The following is a 23,692-nucleotide window of genomic DNA, read 5'->3' on the forward strand; positions in this document are numbered from 1 at the left end:
ATGTCCAGTTTTTTTTTTATTGCTGGATGTAAGTTATAGTTATTTATTTTTTAAGCGTGAGAGTGCCTCTAGTTTGTGATGAGACTGGTGTAGACAGAATTAAAACCACCCTGTGATCTCCAGCACTTTCACAATTGTGCAATTGTTGCTGGACTGCATCATACTTGGAAAACCTAATTTCAGCATGAGGGGAATCATGAGGCTAGTATTTTTTTTTCTTCCTCTGATGCTTTTCTGACTATTTCACCACAGTTCTACCCCCATGTGAATTATGCTTGCATTCGAATGTTTCCTCATTGGCTACAAATTTTTCTTCTAACATGAGAGATTTCGGTGCACAAAACTTCTCATATCACTATTAGTTTCAGGCCTGCTGTATAATGGAGAAAACATCCCCGAAAATCATTTTTATTAGCAGTGACTGAATTTAATTGCTAACCACGTAATCTGCGTGGTTAAATAGAAGACTGTAGTTAACTTTAACTAAAATGTTCTGTGTAGCATGTTCACCGTCAGTAAGAAACTCACAGCAGTGTATTGACTAAAATAATAAAGTATTAATAATAAAGTTAGATAAAGTGATGTCAAAAGCACCTGGCTATCACTATGGTGTTGACAACTATCATTTGCTTAGTTCGTTCAGAAAGTTGCGTTTAGCATTTATATCAAAATTTGCTAAGATGCTACTTTAGATTAAAATGCTATCATTAGCATGAGGGACATCACTAACATGATGCCTTCCAGTGGCGTTCTCCTTGTTATATTCAAACACTGGATAAGCTAAAATTAGCTAAAATGCTAAGGTTAGCATGTGGGATATGACCAGGATGTTGACTAACCTTGACTTACTCAAGCTAGTGTGCACACATTTAGCTACAATTAGCCACAATTCTATAGTTAGCTCAAATGTTTTCAATTACACATGGGGAATCACAAGCATGCCAATCATCAACTTATTCCATTTAGTGTGTAAAAGCTAAAATTGGTTAAATGCAAAGGCCAGATAAAATGTTTTCAGCAGCCCATTTCCAGCATGCTGACTAACATTCAGTTACTTCATTTAGCATTTTAGATCAAATGTTAATGTCAGCTTAAATTAAACTGTAGGCTATTGCTATGATGCTTCTTGACATTGACTTCCTCCATTTAATATGCAAACTGCTGTCTAAGCTAAATTAGTGAAAATGTAAAGGTTAGAATTAAACCTTTCAATAGCATCACCAGCATGTTGACTAACATTGACTTACACCATTCAGCATGTGGAGCTTAACTTTAACATGAAAATTAGCTAAAATGCTAATGTTAGCTTAAATGCTACCAGTATAGTTTTGGATGTCACTATAATGTTGACATAAACTTAGGCCAATCAATATACAAACATTATAAGCTAAATTTTGCAAAGATGCTGTCAGTAGCATGTGAGTTATCTCTGTCATACTGACTAGCATGATATGTTAAACGTAGCTGTTATTTCAAAAATGAGCTAAAATGCTTATTTTAGATAAAAGGGTAAGAATGTCAGAAAATATTGCGTATCCAGCCTGACCTGGGAAGCTTTATATCAGATATTTCGACATATTGTTAAACTGAGAGTAACAGCTGGAGAACATGGCTGATTGATTATCTCTCATTACCACTTAGACTCAGCACCACAGTAGCCTGTTCGCATCGCTCACACGACTGAGACCTGCATCTGCCGAACACTTTCATCTCACCCAACCGTAGAAATCAGGACATTTCAACTTCATGGAGACTTCACGCTCAAATTTGTTTCACGTATAACTTTCGAACAGTAACTCACCTAAAAAAGCAGAGATAAGCGGAGAGAAATGGAGGAAGAGAAGGGTCTGGAAATGAGGTCTGAAGATTAAAAGATGAAAAGATTAGGAGGTGAAAAATGTAAAGATGGAGCATTTTCCTCATGCTATTTATAAATGTGTCGGTCTGGAAGTCCTAATGCTCTTAAAGTTCTCACGCTAAAATATTTAAAGCAGTTAATGAACTAAACCAGCACAGTTACCATTTTGTAATTTTTGAAAAGCCTGTTTCCTGAATGGCTGATCATCTTTATTCAGTGTAAGCTGAGTAGCTTTTTTGGTTCTCATAAACTTCACATAAATGTTCAATGGGATTCAGGCCTAATGCTTAGTTAAAGGTTAATGCATGCTGTTTGAAACCCAGACCAATATTTGTGTAATGTACTGCAGACATTAGGGAAACTTAATCCATTTCATCCTTCAATGGTTTGTTGACCTTTATTACAATCTCTCACTTATTTGAACTTTTGCTTCATTTCATTGAGGTGAACTTTGACCTACCCCTTCTACACCTTCATTGTTTTCTTTTTCAGCTTTCTTGTTGTGTGTTTGCATTGTGAGTTATGCAATAAGAAATATACTGCTCATATATTAATTTCTTACCAAGCTCAAATTGACCCTGTCGTCCTTGGTTATGACATCATCAAATGTTTGTATCCCTAAATGTCTGCAAGGTCATTTAGGGACCTTGCAGGCCCTAAATGCAAGGTCCACTTGTAAATGTGGAACATTTACAATTGTTTCCTATCTGTAAATGATAATTCTTACTTTAAAAAGATGAGCTGCAACAAGATGATCATCTATGAATATTATAATGTACAAAACTAGAAACCATCTGTTTTCTTCCAAGGCTCCATTGATTTGTGTTTTAGCTGATTCTGGCCCAGATGTTAGTCAGTAAGTTCTTAATGAACCAGGTTTCAAAATACGTTCCTGCACAGAAAGGAATGATGCAGCTGTGATGCAACATCTGGTCCCTCTTATGGAGCTTGGAATGATAAATGTTCTCCTTAAAGATTACATTTTATCATACAGATTAAATATGAAGACAGTAGTTTAACTTATCTTTTAATGTGTTTTAGGAACAAGTCGTTCATCGATGATTAGGACTTGTCCAATTCAGAGGTTTAAATGTAGCCGCACTCTTGTAGTGCAGCTCATAATTCCATATTTTATCATAATCTTTCACATGTTGACACAAGAACCTGACAGATGTTTTTGGGGGAAAAAAAGAAGAGTCTCAGCCACTGAAAATCTCTAAATGATGACCATTTTTCAAGATGGCCGCCATGGTCGGCAAGGCAAAATTAGTTTTGCTCTAAAACTGGTTGTGTTCCCATGTGCAGATCTAAAACCTGTGATTAAAGAAGCTAATTTTAGTTTAGCATCAAATTGACTGAATTTTAGCTGAAAAACAAATTTTGAGGTACATCAATTTAATGTTCTGACCTGACATTTTTTGGAAGCAAATTTTTAGGCCTGGTCAATGTCTGGACCTCATCCAAACTGAGAAGTTTTTGCTTTAAATGTCTGAAGTTGGCTGAAACAAAGCAGTTTTGCAAAGCAGAGTAGGTCAGAGTTACTCCAGTTCCACTGATGTGACTCATTAACAGTTTGCGCAAACACTTGATGGCAGTTGTTGCTGCCAAGGATGGAAAAATGTTTTCACACATAGGGCCATGTTGGTTTTGAAAGCTTTTCCCTTAATAAATTAAATTATCCCATGAAAACCACTTTTTCTGTTCATGTAGAACAGAAAAAGCAGTTAGACACATTAAAATGTGTCATAACTTGTAAAAGTTGTCAGGTTCTGTGTTTTTTCTGTGTTTTTATTCCGAGTTTCTGTGTCCTGAGTCTCCTCGTTGTCCTGTCTTCCCCTTGATTGTTCCCAGGTGTCTCTCGTTCCCTTGATTACCCTCTGTGTATTTAGTCCCTCCTGTGTCCTCTGTTCCTGGTCGGGTCCTTGTCGTTGTCAGATTGTTGTCAGATTGTCGTTGTTTGTCAGATTGTCAGATTGTCGTTGTTGTGTTTACCGCCTGTATGACCAGTTGCTACCGGCGTTGAGCCCTGGCTTCCGCTCAGCTGCCTGGCCGCGGACTCTGTTGACTGTGTTTTTGTGGACTGTTTTCATTAAATTACTCACCATTCACCTACCTGGGTCTCCAGCGTCTGCCTCACCACCTCCACCACCACCATTTTATGACAAAAGTATTCATTAATTCCAATGGAGTGCATGTTTTTAATCTGTCAGTATTTATTTAGCTATGTATGATCAGTGTTAGACAAAAATGAGCACTTTTGTGCGTACTTTTCATACTACAAGCCGGTACCTCCCCCCCCCCTTCAACCACCAGGAGGCGCTTTGGCAGGAAGTCAATCATTGGAAATCAAAGAAGAAAGCGCTATTTTCATTTAAAACAAGCACAAGCTAGCAGCAAGCACTTCAGAGAAATGTTTTTTTAAACTCATACCCCCTCATGAAGGAAACCACAGTTCATAAGATGCAGCTAAATTGAAGGCTAAAGATCTGGCCGTTCAGGCACATTTCCCTTCTTATAAAGGACAGTGAACTTAAATGTCCAATTGAATTAAATATGCACCATTGTTCAGTGTTTGTGGTGTCACTGCGGGACAGATGTGCAGAGCATTTCTGAACATAAATCCTTCATCTCTGTTACTATTTCTTGGAAACACAACAGCATAGCATGACTTCCTGAGTGTTTTCAGTCTGGAGCATCTTGGTGAAGAGAGACAAAAGAAAGAGAAAGTGTTCAAACATCTGTGCGGTTCCACAGATCACACTGCAGGCAGACGAGTTCAGACTAACAGAGATAATATACCGCTGGCTTAAAGTAAACGGATGTTTCTCCCCAGACTTTACAGAGGAGGGAAAATGTCAAATAAATAAACTTTCCCAGCAAGAAAGGGTCCATTAAAATAAAATTTATTTTCGAAAAGACAGAAATAAATCATCATAACTCGCAAATCCTTGTCTACAAAAACAGAACTAAGATAATGCAGATTTGATTCAGTAGGATAAAAACTTTACAAACAAAACACAAAGTTGAATTTCAATTAGATTACTCTTTTCAAGTTTTGTTTTATTTCTTTGTAAATAAAAATAAAACAGCAGGAGAATAAACATCAGTTTTACACTTGTCTATAAAATCCGCTGTATTAAGGCCAGCTTGCTTTCTGCTGAATTACTCACAAAAAATATAATCTAGAAAATATTAATAATGTTTTAAGTATGTTTTAAATTATGCATGAAAGAACTAGAAGTCAGGTTTGTAACATGAACACATCGACTTTAAGCAGATCGGATGATACAGCAGACTGAAGTCATGAAACCCCTGGAGAACAAAATGCTTTTTATTTTTAACATTATTTCTGCTCAAAGTCAACCTTACATTACATTTACAGCTGGGTAACATTTTCTATTTGCTAATTTGAAAAAAAAGTTATGTATTTTCTTATTGTTATAGACTTAGACTTAGACTCATACTTTATTGATCCCTTGGGAAGACTCCCTCAGGAAATTGAAGTTACCAGCAGCTTACAGGCAGAAAAGTGGCACTCTTCTCTCTTTACTTCTCTCACTTTATAAATTTAGACCCATTTATGCTAAACTTGCAGCTTTTATATCTTACAAGAATGTTTGATAAGACTGAATAAACAGCTGAACGTCTACACCGTTTCTGCAGACTTGCAGAATTCATTACGGATTTATCGCCATAACGGTGTCAGTATGTGCAATGTAATGTTTGGACTGCGGCAGAGCGGCACAATATGTTGCTGCTAAGTTTCAAGTTTTACACATGCAAATTCTGCATGCCAGTAATATCCTGGCCCTGCTGCTTGGACTTTCACTGCTGATGAAGATGCTAAAGAGAGGCTGGGACATTTTGATGAAGGAAAAGTATAAGAACAGTGAGGAAAATACTGTTAGACAGATAACTTGGATATCTTTATTTGCACACTGCAAAATCACAACATCTCTGACCAAGTATTTTGGTCTAGTTTCTAGTTCTAAGACCTTTGTACACTTGAAATAATGTGCCATAAGTGAAATAATGTGCCAACTTAAAACAAACTCCTATATCTTGCTTAAAAGTTGCCTGTAAGTTTTCTTTGTTTATTTCAAGTGTACTGATATTTACATTAGAAACTAGACCAAAATACTTTGTCAGATTTTGTGTTTTTGCAGTGCAGCAAAAGCATCATGTGCACTGATCATATTCCATGTGTGGAGAACTCCTCCGCTGCATGTTTCCCCTGTTGGATGGAGCCACCAGCCGAACACAGATGATTCCCAGGAGGCTAAAGATCACAGGAAGAGTTGGGAGCAGATTAATGACTGACGAGACAGAGAGAAGTGGAGAAAATATACATTTAACACAACTTTAAGTTGAGCTTCTGTCTATGTAATAAGAACGTTATTGTAACAATTCATCGTTTATCGTTTCTGGCATATTCACCTTTCTCTATACACTGTAAGATTAAGACGTGAGACATATTCACTGAAAGGCTGTGTTGTTTTTTATTATTGTTTCGGTCTCATGCATTTATTCAGGAGCAACTTTACAAACTAAGTGTCGCTGTAATGTTCCCTCTGGAGAGAAGAGACGTTCTCCTTGCAACCCATAAAAAAGACAAACATATTTCTCTGTCCTGAACTCAACAGTATATTACTGCTGCAACTAGAGATTAACTTGTAATTGATTATTCTGTCCATTAATCAGATAAAAGAAATTTGCAACATTCTGTAAATTTTTAATTTGACCATGTAAACCTATCTAATTATGTCAAAAGATGCAAATAAACAAGAAGATAAACCTTTCTTTAATGATGCTTGATTTTTTGTAGCAAACAAGCCATCTGCAGATAAAAAAAATACAAGAAAGTGAAGAGCTCAGCTCTTTCTGCTGAACTTAACGTCATTACACTGTAAGAGTAATCTGGGACTCATTTTTGGATTAATTGATTAATTAATGACTGGACAGCAAAAGGTGATTAACAGAAGATATTTTTTGCTGAATTGAACCAGGTTCAGATAAAACTGCCACTTGAAGAGTTCTGACTGCAGAAAAAGAGTTTTTATTTTGGCTTGATTACTTCCCTGACTGTTGTTTCAGAAAATGGCTATTTTTTATTTTTTTTTTTGTTTTTGTCTGTATACTCCAGTAATAATTAATTAATTACTAAATTAGTTGACAATTATTTCAATTCATCACGATTGATCGCTTTTGCTCTACATTCCATTGAGGTTTATAACCTCTGCATTTCCACCAACAGTCCAGTGCTGCAGGGAGGAACCCACATGCAGATCATTGCTATTTAAATTTCTCCACAGTGATTAATTACTCCTCCTTCTGATATATATCAGCAAGGACATCTCAGTCGTATGCTACGGCTTCTCCAGTTCAGTTGTAGATCATTCTTCTAATTAACATGCCAGACACATGAAAGACTCGATCTCTCCTCCTCTGAGAGTGGCTTGTTTCTTTGTCTGCAGCACACACGCTCGTCTACAGTGAGAGACGCTGTAATCTCACATTTCCACATGTTTCCCTCAAGTAACCAGCAGCTAAACTGTACTAATGGGTTGTATTAATATCTGTGATTTTCTGAGCGTCATTAATCCACGTTAAACTGTGAAATTAAATGTGACAACTCGGTTTGCAGCGCGGTTTGCTCCCTGTAATCTGGTAACACTGTGCATCTGAAGACATCCTAATAATAGCTGTTCTTAAAAATAAACCGTGCTTGTTGGTTTGCATATTATTTAAAGCAGCAGAAAATGTGCGAACATAAACCTATGTGTGTCCGTCCCCCCCGACTCACAGCGGTTCATGACGTGTCTTGTAGCTCAACCTCCAGTTCCGCGCTCTATTCAGCATATTCATGCATACATGCAGCATAAATTCCCCATCAGCCTCTCTGAGCGCCGCCTTGTTGAGCTCCAGCTCTCACTGCCACACCTGATGGAGTCTTGCATCAGACGGGCTGCTGCTCCCAGTGAAGTATCACCACTGTTGAGTACAAAAACACGTTTTCAGGCTTTGTGACAAGCTTTGGCTGTTTTCACTCCTAAATTAGTTTGACTTCTTCTTTTGCTGTTAAATATGAGTGTGTGGTTTTCTTTCTTGTCAATCGACATTTAGAGTTTAAAAAATCATGGTATTTTCTGAAGCTACAGATAAGTACTGAAGGCTGTTTCCCATAACTTTGAAAATCTGACATTAAGACTCTGAGCATGCTAACACTTCAGGGACATTCACATTTTAAAGGTTGAGGGACGCTGTCAACGTGCGATAAAGGACTGACTAATCTAAAAGGTTCCCCACTGGTATTTTGAAGTTAAATGGTTAAAGCTTTTAAATGTAAAGTACTTAGATTACACTCAATGTATTTTAATGGTGATATGATGTCCTTTGTGGATTAGACACCTTTCAAAAATATCCATCCATCAATAAAACATCTTCCCAAATGTCTGGCACATGGGAGGAGGAATCCTTTTGCAATTCCTAATTCATGAAAACTGATCTTAATGTGAAATTCACTTTTGCATGTTTTTATTCTTCCATTTGGGACTTAGCTGCTCCTAAAAACAGACCAAGCGCTTAAAAACCCCACCAAGCTGTTTTTAGGCCAGAAGTTGTTGCACCATCACCAGCAACCCGAGCTGAGCTCCCACACATTTGAGGACACAGTTTTACCGCTGTGTGCTCTCTACAATGGCTGCTGGAGAAGACCAGTGTTTTGTTGCTGATTTACCACCCAGAAACAACTTGCTGCATTCTTGAGGGTTGTGTAGGAGGCTCTACTAATGCTTTTCAAAGCTGTAGCTTGTGTCAATGTTGTCTTGCAGGTTCTATCTGAGCTGAGGCAGTAGTCAAGTCTTGGTTTGAATACTGAAATTGAAATGTTGTATTTGAAACATTTAAGCAAGACAGTACAACACAAAACAGAAGAAAATCTGTTTAATTATTCAGGTCTTAATATGACTGTTCTAACTTATGAGTTTTGAAACATTTTGACACATTCAGTTCAAATTGATTTAATCAAGGACATCACTTTAAGCGAATGTTGAAAACAGAGTAAATGTTGTTTTGTACACAATAATTTGCAAACAAAGACAGAAAAATTAAAATGAAAGATTCCTGTCTCACATACTGAATTTTTGTGACTATAAACAAGAAAAACATGAAAATGTAGAAAGAAAACTAATTCTGCACAACAAAGCAGTTTCAATCATTGTTTTAGTCGTTGCTTCACCTGGGAACTGCGACCATTTGAACTGTGATTTTTTTCTGTGCAGGTAAGGTGCGCTGGCAGGATTTCAACCAGAACCTTTACGTTGGCGCCACCTTGGTCCGACCGGGTCAGGATCCTTACGCCAGGAACAAGTTCAATCAGGTGGAGAGCGACAAGCTGCAAATGGACCGAGCCGTTCCCGACACCAGACACGACCAGTAAGCATCCACTGTATAAGACGCGAGCCGGTGAAGGCACCCTGCTGTTCCTGTTAATGACATCTGCTGCGTGTGTGACTGCGTTTCTTCATGCTGCTCTTTGTCGCCTGTCAGATTGACTAATTGGTACCAGACTGGATAAGATCTCCTGGGAACTTCCTCCATTGTTGTCTGAGATAAAACCAGGAAGTCTCCGCTGAGCAGACTCTCTGATGTTTTTTGCCCTTGACGTAAAGCAACACAACCGCCGCCCCCTTCCACCAGTGATGGCTGCAGATTGTTTGGTTTATATGAGATAAAAACGAACTGACATACTGCTGACTGAATTAATCAGAGTAAATGATCTCTTAATAAGCCAGAATGCCATGTCCCTCTCATCCCATTTAGCCTTAACATTTGAATGCAGATAAACTGTTAATAAGCTCTTTTTGGGCTGAATCCCATTTACTAGCCTGACCTCTACACAACCGCTTTCCCTTAACCTTTAATTTGAAATCACAAAGTGTAACAATTACATTTTTCTACTGCGAAATGGGCTCCCTTTAGGAAGCTAATAGTCACTTTACATAAAATAAGTGACATTAGCATGCCCACACAGGAACCTGAAAAGTCTTGATCTTTTGTTCATTTTTCACAGTGCGACCACAAACATCTGAGTAATCTGATACCATTTACAGATCTGGAAGAAATGAAGAGACCCATTGAAAACCTCCTGGTTATTCCATCGAATATTGATTTCTGAACTCTTCCTGAGTTTAAACATCAGTATTATTGTTTCTAAATGAATATTAGCTTGTTTTCTTTTTATTATTTGAGGTCTGAAAGCACTGCATCTTTTTAGTTTGTTTGACCATTTCTCATTTTCTGATAATGAAAACAAAATTTTTGCTTGGAATTTCAGAGACATGTTGTCAGTAGTTCATAGAATAAAAGAACAATGTTTATTTTACTCAAACATTTACCTATGAGGAGTAAAATCAGAGAAGCTGATCATTTTCAGTGGTCTCATCCTGCTTAAATCTCCTCACATTTATCTCTGAACTACGATGCTTTCTTTGACCTTTACTGATGCTCCTCAGCAAAGCTCTTCACAGAATAACTGAGTAAATACTGACATAAAGTTGCACAAAGATGGACTTAATTCACAAACGAGGTGACTTGTGAAGGTGATTAATTGAATAATTTTATTTGAGTATTGAATTAAATGCAATTGAAAAGAAATGCAATTTTCAGTAGTTTTTTTAATTTTACTAAAAGACTGCCTTAGACAACTGAGAAAACAAAACACCACCGAAATCTGGTATTTAAAATCTGATAAAGTTACCAGAAAAAAAGAGCTGTAGAGAAGTTCAGCTGAAATATAAGGCTGGATGGATAATGCTCAGAAATTTCATCCAGTCAAATACATTCTCCATCTTCTCTGCCTCCATCTTGAAGGTTCAGGGTGGGATTTGTGTGTGTTTTTGTTTTTTATATTATTAGATGAAGATGAATTGAGAGGATTGTAAGACACCCCACTCACCCAGAAAGCCACCTCAGTTTGGGAACATTTCTCAGGAAGAAAATTTGAAATCTGTTCTTTATACTGCTCATTTTTGTTCACAGGAACATTTGTGGAGTAACACCACTGTTTGTCAGATAGCCGTGTCTGCTCTGTTACACCGCTACCTTCCTCCAATATTTCCACCATACGTTAGCTTCATGTAACATCCATGTCTGTATCAGTTATATTGGTGTCTGTAACTTTCTCAGATGTAGAAAAACGGAACAAAAACCAGATTATGTTGCTGGTACTTTGTGATTGGATGCTCTCACACTGTTTTTCGTCTTCATTTTTCCATGATGCTCTAAGGTTTCAGGTTCATCTATCACAGTTTTCTGGCTTTATTTCATGCTCTTACTCTGTTGATGCTGATTATGATAACATTCTGTGTTTCTTCACTCTGAAGAGACGTGAACATCTCATGTCCTGGGTGATGAGAATACTCTGAATCAATCATTTCTATCTCTGGTTTTTTATGATTAGCTTTAAAATCTGGACCAGCTTCATTTACTCTCTTGCTAAACTTACATATTTTGGGTATTTATGAAGTTTATTGAACGCTATAAATTACAAATAAAATCACAGCAATACTAAAACAATATAAACAATAAAACGAGTGGGTAGAAGTATAAACTTATTAAAACCAAGTCCTCCTCCAGCAACGATACAAAATGATGTCATCCTATTTCTAAGTATTTATCTTCCAGATTCTTGACTAATGCAGTACATTCAATGATATGTTAATATTAGCTCTAATAGAATTAGCAACAATAATAATTATGACATTGATGCCAACAATGCTATCTAACAAAGACAGTTTATCATATTGCATGTGAAGCATTTCCTTGTACAAAGATTGAAATTAATCTTTAAACACCGCAGAATATTTGTGTCTGTTGGAGAAATGGTTGAAGCTTTTCATCAATAATCCAGTGAAATGTGTGATTTCTTTACTATTCTCGGGCTCTATGGACGATCTTCCCTTTGAAACAGTGACGTGTTACAGTGACGCTGCATTTATCATCCTAATGGAGCAAGTCACTAAATCCATTCAGTAGTTTTATGGCAGCAGCCTCTGTTGAGATGTGCTCTGTGATTTTTGGGTTGTTTCTTTGAACACAGACATGCTTGCTCATATATTGACCTGACTCAGACCGTCTGGGCCATTAGCCCGCTCACGGCGCTGGGACGAGTCCATCGACCCAATACTGATGTGTCATTTGCACAATGTGCATCAGTTCTGATTGCTTCCTTATCGTCGGTTTAATCCAGGGTCACAGCACTTTCAAGACCAGATCAAAAGTGCTTTTAGGCTTGACAAAGGTTGTGGTCAAGTCAGATTATGTATTTATGCCATTCCAGTATAAACGGAGCCGGAACGGCTTCCTGCAAGATTAATGCAGGCGGTTTAAATGCTAAAGTTCTTCCAGATGTATTTTTGGGACAAAAGGTTGGAGTGTTAATGCTCTCAAACCTCTGATTGTTTCTGTATCACCTGTCAATAGTTTTAATCAGGACTGAAATGATTAATCAGATTAATCATGATGAATTATGTAAATAATCATGTATTAATTGGTAACTGGAGATGACGGACTCAAAAAACATTTGTTGAAAAAACAACCTATTCAAATCAGCAATTTAGCTAAAAATGATACATTATATGTTATCAGTATTTTTTAGATGCATCCTCAGCTACAAATGATTAAGTGTTTACTAAAAAGGAATGCTCCTTTATTCCATTTTAGACTAAGAAATGTTCATTTTACTTAAAAAATTAATTTAATCATTTGTTTGTTTGCATTTTTCAATGTATTTTTAATGTTGTATAAAAAGACTTAAATAGTTAACTGATTTTATTTCTGTCTAATTAATCGATTAATCATCAGAATAATCCATGGATTAATTGATTGCCAAAATAACTGAGCAGTAGTGGAAGGATGGTCACATAGAATTACATAAATATGCTGATGACAAAACTTAAAAGAGTTCAGAATGTGAATACTTTTGCAAGACACTGAATCATTTGTTCTTGCAATTTGTTTCAGCAGGAGAATAAAGTTTCACAGTTGTTAAAAAATAAATTTAGGAGCATTTTTCACATTTCATACTGGCTGAACATCTGGAGTTAATCATAAGGTCTGGCTGCTGGAAACCATCCTCTATCTGACCTGGGTCCAGCACAGTATTCAGTCTTGTCACAGGGTTTACTGGACTCGCTGCTTCCAGTCTGGATGGTGTCACTGGTGTTACTGGGTTTTAAATTTAGGCAGGATTTCTTCATCAGAGCATCAGTCTTCACGTTTATGTTGTGTGTTTTCATGCTTCGCCTCCATCCTTTTGTGAGCAGAATCAGATCCATCTGGATTTAAAGGGGAGAATTTTTTGTGCCTTCATTTTGGATCTCAGCTCCTTTAAACAGTCTAAGTGCTTAAAAAACACCCTGTTATTTTTTGGCATGTCACACCTGGAAGCCATTTGAAACATCTGTTTCATGTTTAAATTGTTAAGTCACATTTCAGGGGCACTGCGCAGTTACCTAGCAACAGGAGTTTTATTGTTGAGTTACCATTCAGAAAACGTTTCTTGTTGGTTTGACTTTTAGTGTTAAAAAACCCCCAAAAACATTTATATACAAACTAGATAAATTTAAAACAAACGCAAAACAACAGTAAGGTATCTAAACCTTACGTTCAACTGTTATTTTCTACACCCAGCCGTTTTACATTAGTAACGTCATCTGATAAATTATTATTGGTTGCGAAGGAGGCTCTACTAATGCTTTTCAAAAATGTACAGTTGTGTAATTGTGCATTTGTTTTTAGGCATTTTCAGTGCAACTAGAAAGGTAGTTAGGGGCGTGGTCAGTAGCAGTTATTTGGGTGATTAATGTAACAAAAGGCCTGAAAGCAGTTCATTCTAAAAGGAGCTCAAAACAGGCAGAACGGAGCAAACTAACATCTCACTATCTAAGAATGAGTTTGATGAACATGCTTCATATAGACCATAGATCTAAGCTAGCCTCTTCAAGAAATCATAGTCACCTTTAAGGATCTGTTCAGCAGCCTGACTTGAACATTCAGCAGTATGTTTGTGTGTATAAGCTTATATTCATGTTAGGGCATTTAAAAAAAAGGTGTGTTTTCATCTTTGTCTTGTTTGGTTTTGCTTTCAGCTGCAGAAGTAAACAGTGGAGGTCAGACCTGCCAGCCTCCAGTGTTGTCATCACCTTCCATAATGAGGCTCGCTCTGCTCTGCTGCGGACTGTCATCAGGTAGAGCTGCGCTCTCCATGCTATTATTCTCTGATTTATTGACTCAGATTTATTCATCTGTTTCATGTTTCTCTCCGTTTAGCGTCTTAAAGAAAAGTCCTCCTCACTTGGTCAAAGAAATCATTTTGGTTGATGACTACAGTGACAACCGTGAGTCATCTGCCCCGTCACCAACCATCCTGTTTAAATCAGAACGTAGAAGTGAGTAAAAAGTCTTAATTTATTTGTGTTTTCCAGCGGAGGATGGAGCCCTGCTGGGGAAGATCGAGAAGGTTCGCATCCTCAGGAACGACCGCAGAGAAGGTACAAAGTAATGAATAGAAAATGTCAGCTGCTCGTTCTGTGGTCGACAAGATGAAACCGTTTTGTTCTGATAAAGCGTCTTCATTCGCTCAGGACTGATGCGTTCGAGGGTCCGCGGTGCAGATGCCGCCACAGCGCCAGTCCTCACCTTCCTGGACTCTCACTGTGAATGTAACGATCACTGGCTGGAGCCGCTGCTGGAGAGAGTGGCTGAGGTAATCTCAAACACATTCTTCTCTAAAATCAAAGTTAAATTCCCACCTGCATTATTTTATTGAAAGTGCTTCAAGTCCAGTTAGGTTTTCAAGATTTGGAAAGTTCTTGATTTCTGTATAAAGTTTTTGAAAGTGCTTGATTTTCAAACTGCACAGCTTTGAGATAAAGTGCAATCGAATACTTGATTGAAAGCTCACATTTAGAATATCTTTTATTTACCAGATATTTAAATATAATAAAGAAGAACACTGGCACATTTTTCACACTGTATGAAGTTAAATCAGATCAAACTTTTTTTGTTTTTATTTATTATTTTGCTAAATAACAAAAACATTATCAAGAACATTATTAGTGTTTTTTGTACCTTTCAGGTGTGTAAGACAGACATTTAAAAACTTTAAATTTATTATATTTTAGTTTATCTAAAATATTATTAGCTGTAATAAATTATATTGTATAACAGTGAATTCAAACTGTCTTCTTTAGTTTATTTGTATTATTTTTATCTCCAGAGTGTGCTGCCGGAGAAGATTGAAAACTTACCTTGAAAATGCTTGAATGGTTCTTGAATTTTACTGTGAGGAAAGTTTATAAACCCGCATGTGGACTTAAAACATGTGAGCCAACACTGGTTGTTTGAAGAAACAGAAATATTTAATTTTCATCAAAATTTTAATGTTGTGTTATATTGCTTCTAGCCTCTTTCTCTTTTATGCACTAATGGCACTAACTGTTTGTCTTTGGGCTCTTTGAAGAGTGTTAATACCTTACATTAGTGCTGCACAGTATATCAATGTCAGTGTGATTAATATTAATATTTTAAAAGACTGTTAGGGATGCCATAATTGTTAGCTAAGAGCCATGATGCACATTCTGCATGCGAAATGATAGTCGGGCTGTTGGTTGGTGTCTCACTGCAGTAGATTCCAGAGACAAAATGTCAGGGTGCATTCACACAGAGCTTTAAGTAAACTAGTTTGATTCTCTAGAAAGTCCGGTTCATTTGTGGAGGTGTGAATGTGCAATTGGACTCTGATGTGGACCAAAAACACAAACTCTGATCCGCCTAAAAACCTTGGTCTTGGTTCGGTTGAAGTGACCTGAGTTTGCATGTATATGTGAACACCAAGCAGAACGGAGTCCGCTCCAAAAGCAGGAAGTTGTCTATTGAAGGGCATTCTGGGTAAATTTCCAAGATTTTACAAGAACTTCCGGGCTATTAGCAGCAGCATGTCTGATGCAATCTGAGCAAAATATCAGCGCCACAGCCAATCAACCTTATTGGCTGAGGTGAAATCAGACTGTGCCAGATATTGGTTGTTTAGGCCATCACTAAAAACAATCACTAAAGGTGTATTGCACAGTTTTTAAAGATTTTTTAGCGCTTTTCACATACATTTATGAACTTATTTTTAATTGTATTACTTTTTAAATCTTATTGTAGAGTATTACATGTGATGTATTTATTTATACTTTTTAATCTTATTGTAGAAAAAAATATTTAATATTTATTCTTGCTTGTGTTTTTTACACTGGGTTACAAAAGCGTATTAAAAATACTCATACACTACATTTTGTAAAAAAAAAAACACCGTCTAATTACACCTAATATTTAACATAATTTTTCAAATCAAATCCTTTTCTCATATTGTGTAGTCTTATTTCTTACAATATTTTCAGATCTGTTGTTGACTAAAATTATAATTGGCTGTGATTCTGACAGTCTCATAAAAAAGCAGCACTAAAGTGAAACAATCTCTAAACGCTAATCTTTTCCCATCCATAGCCGCTTGACAGCTTGAAGGTTCGTGTGATCCAGTTTCTCTGCTGAGAACAGTTTGAAATGACATTTATTTATATGTGAATGCAGCGCTGTTTTGTTCTCAGTTCATAATAACCAATGAAGGTTTATGTTTTGTTTTCAATCAATTTCTTTCCATCAACAGAGCGTGTATGCTGTTATTGATGTGTGAAATGTGTTTATGAATGGATTTTGAAGTTGTTTCATGTAGGAGAAAAATGTAGAGATACTGTTTTGTTTCCTTTGTTTTATTAAGAAAAAGCTTTTACACCCAAATGATTACAATGTTTGTCTCCTTTTTCCTACAAATAAAGATCAGGGTGTCTTTAACAAAATAAGTACAGAAATATTTCAGTCACTGTTCAAAAACAAAACTTATTTTACATTCATAAACTATTCCTCTGAGACAAATAGACTTTAACACCATCAAATGCAACGAACTGTCAGGTGACGTTTAAAAACTTTCATAAATGGTTTTAAAAATGTTCTTCCTCATAGACTATATGGTAATATTAAGTTGCTTTAACTTTTTTAAATGTTTACTAACCAATCACACTCGATCTTTCCAGTGAGAAGAATCAGAAGTTGTTTATCTTTTAGGATTAAAATTTAATTACAATAAATAGCAGATAATTAAAGTTAAACTAAAGCTTTTGAAATAACTTAAAATGAATCAAGACCGCTAAATCAAACTTGCATCTGTTGCTTCGTAGGTAAAAGTGAAAGAGAGACACAGTTAAATAAACACGTTTTCAAACAAAAACAGGCGTTAATTGTCTTCAACAAACTGCTAATTAAACTGATTAATTAGCAGTTTAGCCTCTAAAGAGCCTAAATAAATAAACGTTACTGCTTAATGTTTGTTTGTAGTTTGCTAAAACTGTTTTATTGTTTGCTTATTTGGTCTCATAAATTATGAAAGCAGACAGAAAGAGCATTTCTTGTGGTTGTGAAACCACAATAAAATAAAGGATCTCATTTCTACCTGGAGGTTTGTTTCTGTGTTTTTGGGCCATGTGTTCAGTGTTTTGTCTGAATCCGTTTTAAACCAGCTGAGCCTCACTGCACTGAAGCTCTGCTGGGAATAACAAAGCTGCACAGCTTTCCAGCTCTGAAACTCAAAAAGAAAGTCAATTCAAAACACAAGAATCAATATTTTGAGTGGAAATATTTGCTTGAACTTCCTTCATCATGAGGTCCTTTGATTTCTGATAAATATTTACTGATTCGCCAGATTTCCTGTCATTGTTTAGCTGCAGTGGAAGAAAAATAAATATTTCTCCGTGTTGCAGGATAAAACGAGGGTAGTTTCTCCAATCATTGACGTCATCAACATGGACAACTTTCAGTATGTGGGAGCCTCGGCCGATCTGAAAGGAGGTCATTTCAGTTTTCACGTCTCTCACTATGGCTTTTGTTATAACTTGTTAAGTGACTGATGATAACTGTCGTCTTGTTTCTGGTTCTGTTGGTAGGCTTTGACTGGAATTTGGTTTTTAAATGGGACTATATGACTCTGGAGCAGAGACGAGCCAGACAAGGCAACCCCATCGCCCCCATCAAGTGAGTTACACTCACATCCTGAAACAAAATGGCTCAGTTTTTCACCCAAGTGTTTGTTGTGAACCCCTGACCTCTCTGTTCGCCGCACACGTAGGACGCCGATGATTGCTGGCGGTCTGTTCGTCATGGATAAGGAGTATTTTGAGCGACTAGGAAAGTATGACATGATGATGGACGTCTGGGGAGGCGAAAATCTGGGTGAGTTCCCAGAGTTCAGGTTGACACTCCCACTCTGGGTCAAAAAATCAACAAATGACTTCACTTTGACATGAAAGAAACTAATACCTAATCTGATTTCTGACATAGTTACTGTAGATAAGTGTGACCGGTGAACTTCTGCGTCTGGATTGAGAGGCCGTTTCAGTTTATTCAACCTGATATATTAGCATTAACACATAGCATGTCCATCGCCTTCTATACAAAATAATAGTGTTAGCATGAATTGCACATTGTGGTCATAACAAAACCAAGCACTTTGTTATGACCACAAAATGCTTGTTTATTTGGTCATGACCAAGCATTATGACCACAAATGTTGTGATGGTGTAATATCGACTTAAATGACACCCGTCATTAATACATGGAAAAAAAAACATTTGAACAACATACATAAAAGGAAAACAGTGGATTATAAAACTTGCCTCTTTCTCGTGGAATAAATAGCACAAGAAGAAATTATGAACTTAGTATTTATGATGGTCCAGGACAAACGAAGAAGAAAATGAGATGGAGCTGGAGGACCAAACCCCGAATGACAGACATGAGGAAACACAGGAACAGTCGGGTACAAACAGACAAATGCATTAAAGAATCACATCTTGTGTAATTATACAACTATTAACATATACCCAATTACATAAGCCTAGGGTGTGATTGTCGATCAATAATTTAATCAATAAATTAGTTCCAATTGATTAGCTAATAATGTCCTTCAACAGTTTCTTACTCTTGTAGTTTGGCCGCCGTCCAACAGAGGGCGATGCTTGTCATCCTTAAGCAGAGCCGTTCATACAGGAATCAAGATGGCGGACCGTTTCTCAAACCAGAACCCTCTATGTGCGGTTCTGTTTTGAAATATAAACGCTTGACAATCTCTTAAAGTTTGACCTTAATATTGTTAATTCAGCCGAGCTGCATGGCGGAGCGGTGTCAAAAATTACTGATGTGCTAAGATACAAAGACCAAGATAATCTGACAGAAAAGTGGAGAAAAATTGTAAAATAATGGAAAAAGACATGATGGCAGTAAGCAAGGCAGAAATTTTTCTACTCTCTCAGTTTCATGTATTCCGATTCATTTCAGTTCAATTCAGGGATGTTCTCTGTAGTGCACCATAAATTAATGCAAGAATACTTCATTAACCCCAAGGAGAGAGCTATACGTTATGTTCAGTGGAAGTTTATTTCATAATCTGCTGCCCTGCTGTAATCTTCTTTTTTTGGCTCCCACTGATTACTTCCCACTCATTGAACTCCCACTCCTCTGTGCGAGATTTACTGATGAAGCTCTCTGCTTGTGCTTCATGCTGCGTCAGGAAATTGTCTGCATTTCCATGCCAAAAGCAGGACGAGCAGAAAGCCATTCAGTGATTACATTCTCAGTTCAGAAAAGACAGCGGTGCTTCAATAATAACACAACTGAAACACTGGGTGAAAATAACTGGTCTACACAGTGGAGATCATTTGCAAACTGTGGAGTGATATAATTGCAGCTTTGTCTCCCTGTTGCCTTTGTTTTGGATTCAGTTGGGAAGCGGGATGAGCTGACAGAGCGATTCACGGCGCTCCCTGGGAGGTGCAGACAGAGACTCAGAGCTGGATTGGCAGTCCAGACTCATTCAAACCCAGAGGATGTCTCAAAGCTACCTGCAAATTATAAACACATTTCAAACATTTAGAAGGTGCAGGAGACTAAATCAGTTGGTCTTTCACACCGTTTTTGTTATAAATTATGGAGCCCCTCCAGGGAAATGGGGAAACAGTTTCCTTTTGTGTTGCCTCACAATAAATCATCAAAAACAACCTGGTCTATTTTGTATACAGTCACAAATGTCACACATTTAAAAAGCCTCAATAGAAATGTGTTTTTATATTCTTAACTCTTTGGTGCAAAAAGCGGATCGAAATCAATTTATTCACTTTTTGTTTGTCGGTTTGTTTAAGGTTGAGATGAAGCTGCACATAAAAACAGCTCTTTATTAACCGTTCAAACTAACAACACAAAAAAGACACAATCAAACCGTCAGATGACTCATTACCCCGTGGAAATAACTCAGAAATACTCCAAATAGTTTGGATGTATTTTTTCTTTCTTTTCTTCTTGCAGAAAGTTTCTGTTTGTATCTCAGAAGGGACGGAAAGTTGACGTTTGGCTTTTGTATTTTGCACATAGGTTTGTAGTGCATTTCTACTCTAAATGAGAAAATATAAAACTTCAGACTTCTCACAAACGAGACAAAAACATACATGGAAAAACCTTTTGAAAACCTTATTGCAGCAGAACGACTTTCGGTATTCAATCATGCCGCTTGAACTGACTAGTAAATTACTGCGAGGTAACGCAAAATAAAGACAATCCTCCAATGTTCCCTTGGCGGCTCTGTTATAAATAACAGACTGTGATGGGCGTTTGTTTGTTTTTTTTTTTTTTAGAGATCTCGTTTCGTGTGTGGCAGTGTGGTGGCAGCCTGGAGATCATCCCCTGCAGCCGGGTTGGCCACGTCTTCAGGAAACAACACCCCTACACCTTTCCTGGAGGCAGCGGGACTGTGTTTGCGAGGTAATGCACCAAAAAAAACAACAACGTCTGTCCTGTTGGAAACTCAATGTTTTGTATCCTTTGTCGTCTGCTGCATCCTGCTTGCCTGGGAGCATCAACTCTCTAACCTGGGCGTTCCTCCTTCCCAGTTCTTGGCTGCAATCAGCAGTAACAAAAATCCACAGAACTGTTTCCAAACTACTCCAGTCCATCTATTAAAGGGTTTTATGCAGAACACACAATAACCACTGTCTTTTCTCAGCTCTCCCTCAGTGTTTGAATGTGCAAATTAGTTGGTAAAGAAAATTTTTTTTATCTTGGCTTTTCTCAGAAAACATAAAATAAATAGATTGGTTGAGAACTCCACCAATCTCTTACCCAGACTTTAAAATATCTCAAATAAGGCTAAAAATGATTAAACCTTTTATTACGATTCCCAAGGTTTTATTATTGTTCTTATTAGTAACCTCTAGGTACTACATAGCTGCCAGCTGGTTGTTAGTGAGCGATGCCAGAGAAAAGCTTTTTCTGTCTAATCATCACAAACGTATAGTTTTCAAAATGCTTCTGGGACTTTAACTGGACCAGTGTGCTTTGGTGAGGTTAGAATAAGAGCTGTTTCACTTTAAAAAGCCCTGAGAACATCGTTGAATTAGGGGTGAAACAGTTATTGAAAAAAATCATCTAATTTAGAAATCAATTAATCATTAACTGACGTATACAAACTCACAAAGCCCACTAACTGGAAAAATCCTAACATATTGAGAGCAGCAATTAAGCTAAAATTGTACAAAATATATTTTACACATTTTGCATCTAAGATAAAAGAAAAACTATGTCTGTAAATATTAATATATTAATAAAAACTCCTTAAGTGATTTAGGTTTGACTTTGCCTGGTTCTAATTCACTCTGCCATTGCATTTCAGGCAATGAAATGTTTATTTTCCCATTTAGAAAGAACAAACATTTCTTGCGTGGGGTCTAGAGTCTAAACTAAGCAGAATGTGCCAATTTCTTTTTCCAATTAATTATCAGAATAGTTTTATGATCAAAGTAATCGTTAGTTGGAGTGTTAGAGCGCATTTGCATCATGAGTTCTTTTCTTTTTCCACAGTCATTTCAGAGTCTTATTTTTTGTTTTACAATCATCTCATGACAGATTTTTTGCCCTTCTGTGATTAAATGAATTAAAATTAAATGTTGAATTCTCCTCACTTTGAGATTAAGCATCATGTTCATGATTAAGGATATTTAAGGACATCAAAAAGCAGATATAATAGAATGTTGACATTACTGCGACTCCCTCTTGTCTTTACCTGAATGTTTTCAGAGTTGATCATCATTATCTTTACTATCTTAGTTTGAAACGAGTGAAGAATCTTCAAATAGGAAAAAATAGATGAAACTCAGCTACACTAAAGTAAATTTACAGAGGTCTGAGTTTTGCTTTTGGCCGGGTTGACACATCTAAACTGGAGATTTATTGTGTCTAAGCTTTACAACTCATTTTACACGTCTAAAATTGCTCGATTTTTATTTTTTCTTTAATGTCTTCATATGTTTTTTTTATCCAGTTATTATACAACAATAAGAAATTTATATTTGACTCCAACTGTACTGCACTATTTGAAAATTCACTGTAAAAAAAGAAACCACCAAATTAAATCCTTTTTGTTGGCAGTGCCAAAGCTCCCCAAAATGTCTTTTTGATGATGGTTCTTGGTCACTGACGTTTTTCCTGCCTTTGGGCATAAACTTAAATTCTCAATTACTTTTTATCAGCTTCTAACCAAGAGTCTGACATTTCTGTGGACTCTTAATACGTCCGTGTTTATCTGAGGGGAGGTGCAGTAATGAGTGAGGGGAGAAAAAGTTTAAATCTGCAAGTTTTTAAATATCAGACAACACACAGCAGTTGGCTACTCGTGATGCGATGGATGAGAGTTGCTGTGGATGGTTCTTGAGCAGGATGAAAATAAACTCTGTAGATATGGATGAGCTTCAGCTGCAGAGTTCAAGCATCTCCTGTCAGTTTCACTCCCCGTTTCGTCTCAGCTGAAGTGTTTGAGTCCAAAGGGAGAGCAGCAGTGCAGTGAAAAGCAGTACCATCTGCATGTAGGTGGCTGCGGTTCCCCGTCTCGCCCTTTAAATAGTCCCAGACAGTGTCCCAAAGCTTCAGGACAGACATTGTTCAGTGAGCCTGGGTGAGTTTGTAATTGTCCCAGAGGGAGCAGCATTTCCAGCACAGCCAAGCAACAATGGGCGTTTTGAGGGCGGGCCAGCTCACACTGACTGTGAAGTAAAGCACCTCAATAAAGTTCAGAGGAACATTATCTGTTGGTGTCCTCCAGACGGGCATTTCTAAGAAAACGTCTTGATGGCAGACTGAAACCACTTGCACTCTTGGACCTTGGAGTAGCTCGTTTTTGTAGTCGGCTACCTGAATCCAGTTAGAAATATTTGGAGGGACATTAAAAACAACAAAAACAAAATGATTTTTCATGGCAGGTAGAATTGCCTTAAAGGGGACATATTATGTAAAATTCACATTTTTCACATTTATATATTTTCATTCAGGCCTCAAATGTTTCTAAAAACAGCCAAAGTGCTTAAAAGTCTCACCCAGACATTTTTTAAATAAGTTGATTTTGTTTTGGTATCTAAAACATTTTCAAAAACCTCTAGAATGAAATATGCAAATGGGGTTACCTAGCAACCCCAGCTAAGCCCAGCCTGTCACCTAGCAACCCAAACTGAGCTCCAACACATTTGGTCAGCTGGTTTTACCACTGCATGCACTGTACAATGGCTGGAAAATATAAGAGTTTTGTTGTCAACTTACCATCCAGACACAGTGAGTCGACAACTTGCTGCTTTTTTGTTGGTTGTGCAGGAGGCTCCACTTCTGCTTCTTAAAGATGTAACGTACAATCTGTTTGTCGCC

The 23,692-nt window shown here is 37.2% G+C and overlaps 1 protein-coding gene across 5 annotated transcripts in view; it reads left to right on the forward strand.

The window, feature by feature from the left end:
- Positions 1-23,692, forward strand: part of galnt2 (UDP-N-acetyl-alpha-D-galactosamine:polypeptide N-acetylgalactosaminyltransferase 2) — a 73,172-nt gene that overhangs the window by 38,480 nt on the left and 11,000 nt on the right. For all 5 annotated transcript variants that reach the window (XM_055036509.1, XM_055036508.1, XM_055036510.1 and 2 more), the window contains 9 exons: positions 9,139-9,292; positions 14,008-14,106; positions 14,189-14,256; positions 14,344-14,409; positions 14,503-14,624; positions 17,719-17,806; positions 17,902-17,989; positions 18,084-18,187; positions 20,641-20,767. In XM_055036509.1, coding sequence (XP_054892484.1) covers positions 9,139-9,292; positions 14,008-14,106; positions 14,189-14,256; positions 14,344-14,409; positions 14,503-14,624; positions 17,719-17,806; positions 17,902-17,989; positions 18,084-18,187; positions 20,641-20,767 — 916 coding nt within the window. The remainder of the gene's footprint in view (positions 1-9,138; positions 9,293-14,007; positions 14,107-14,188; positions 14,257-14,343; positions 14,410-14,502; positions 14,625-17,718; positions 17,807-17,901; positions 17,990-18,083; positions 18,188-20,640; positions 20,768-23,692) is intronic.

Source organism: Poeciliopsis prolifica, unplaced genomic scaffold (assembly GCF_027474105.1).
Source record: "Poeciliopsis prolifica strain line A6 unplaced genomic scaffold, Auburn_PproV2 SCAFFOLD011, whole genome shotgun sequence".
Taxonomy (NCBI): domain Eukaryota; kingdom Metazoa; phylum Chordata; class Actinopteri; order Cyprinodontiformes; family Poeciliidae; genus Poeciliopsis; species Poeciliopsis prolifica.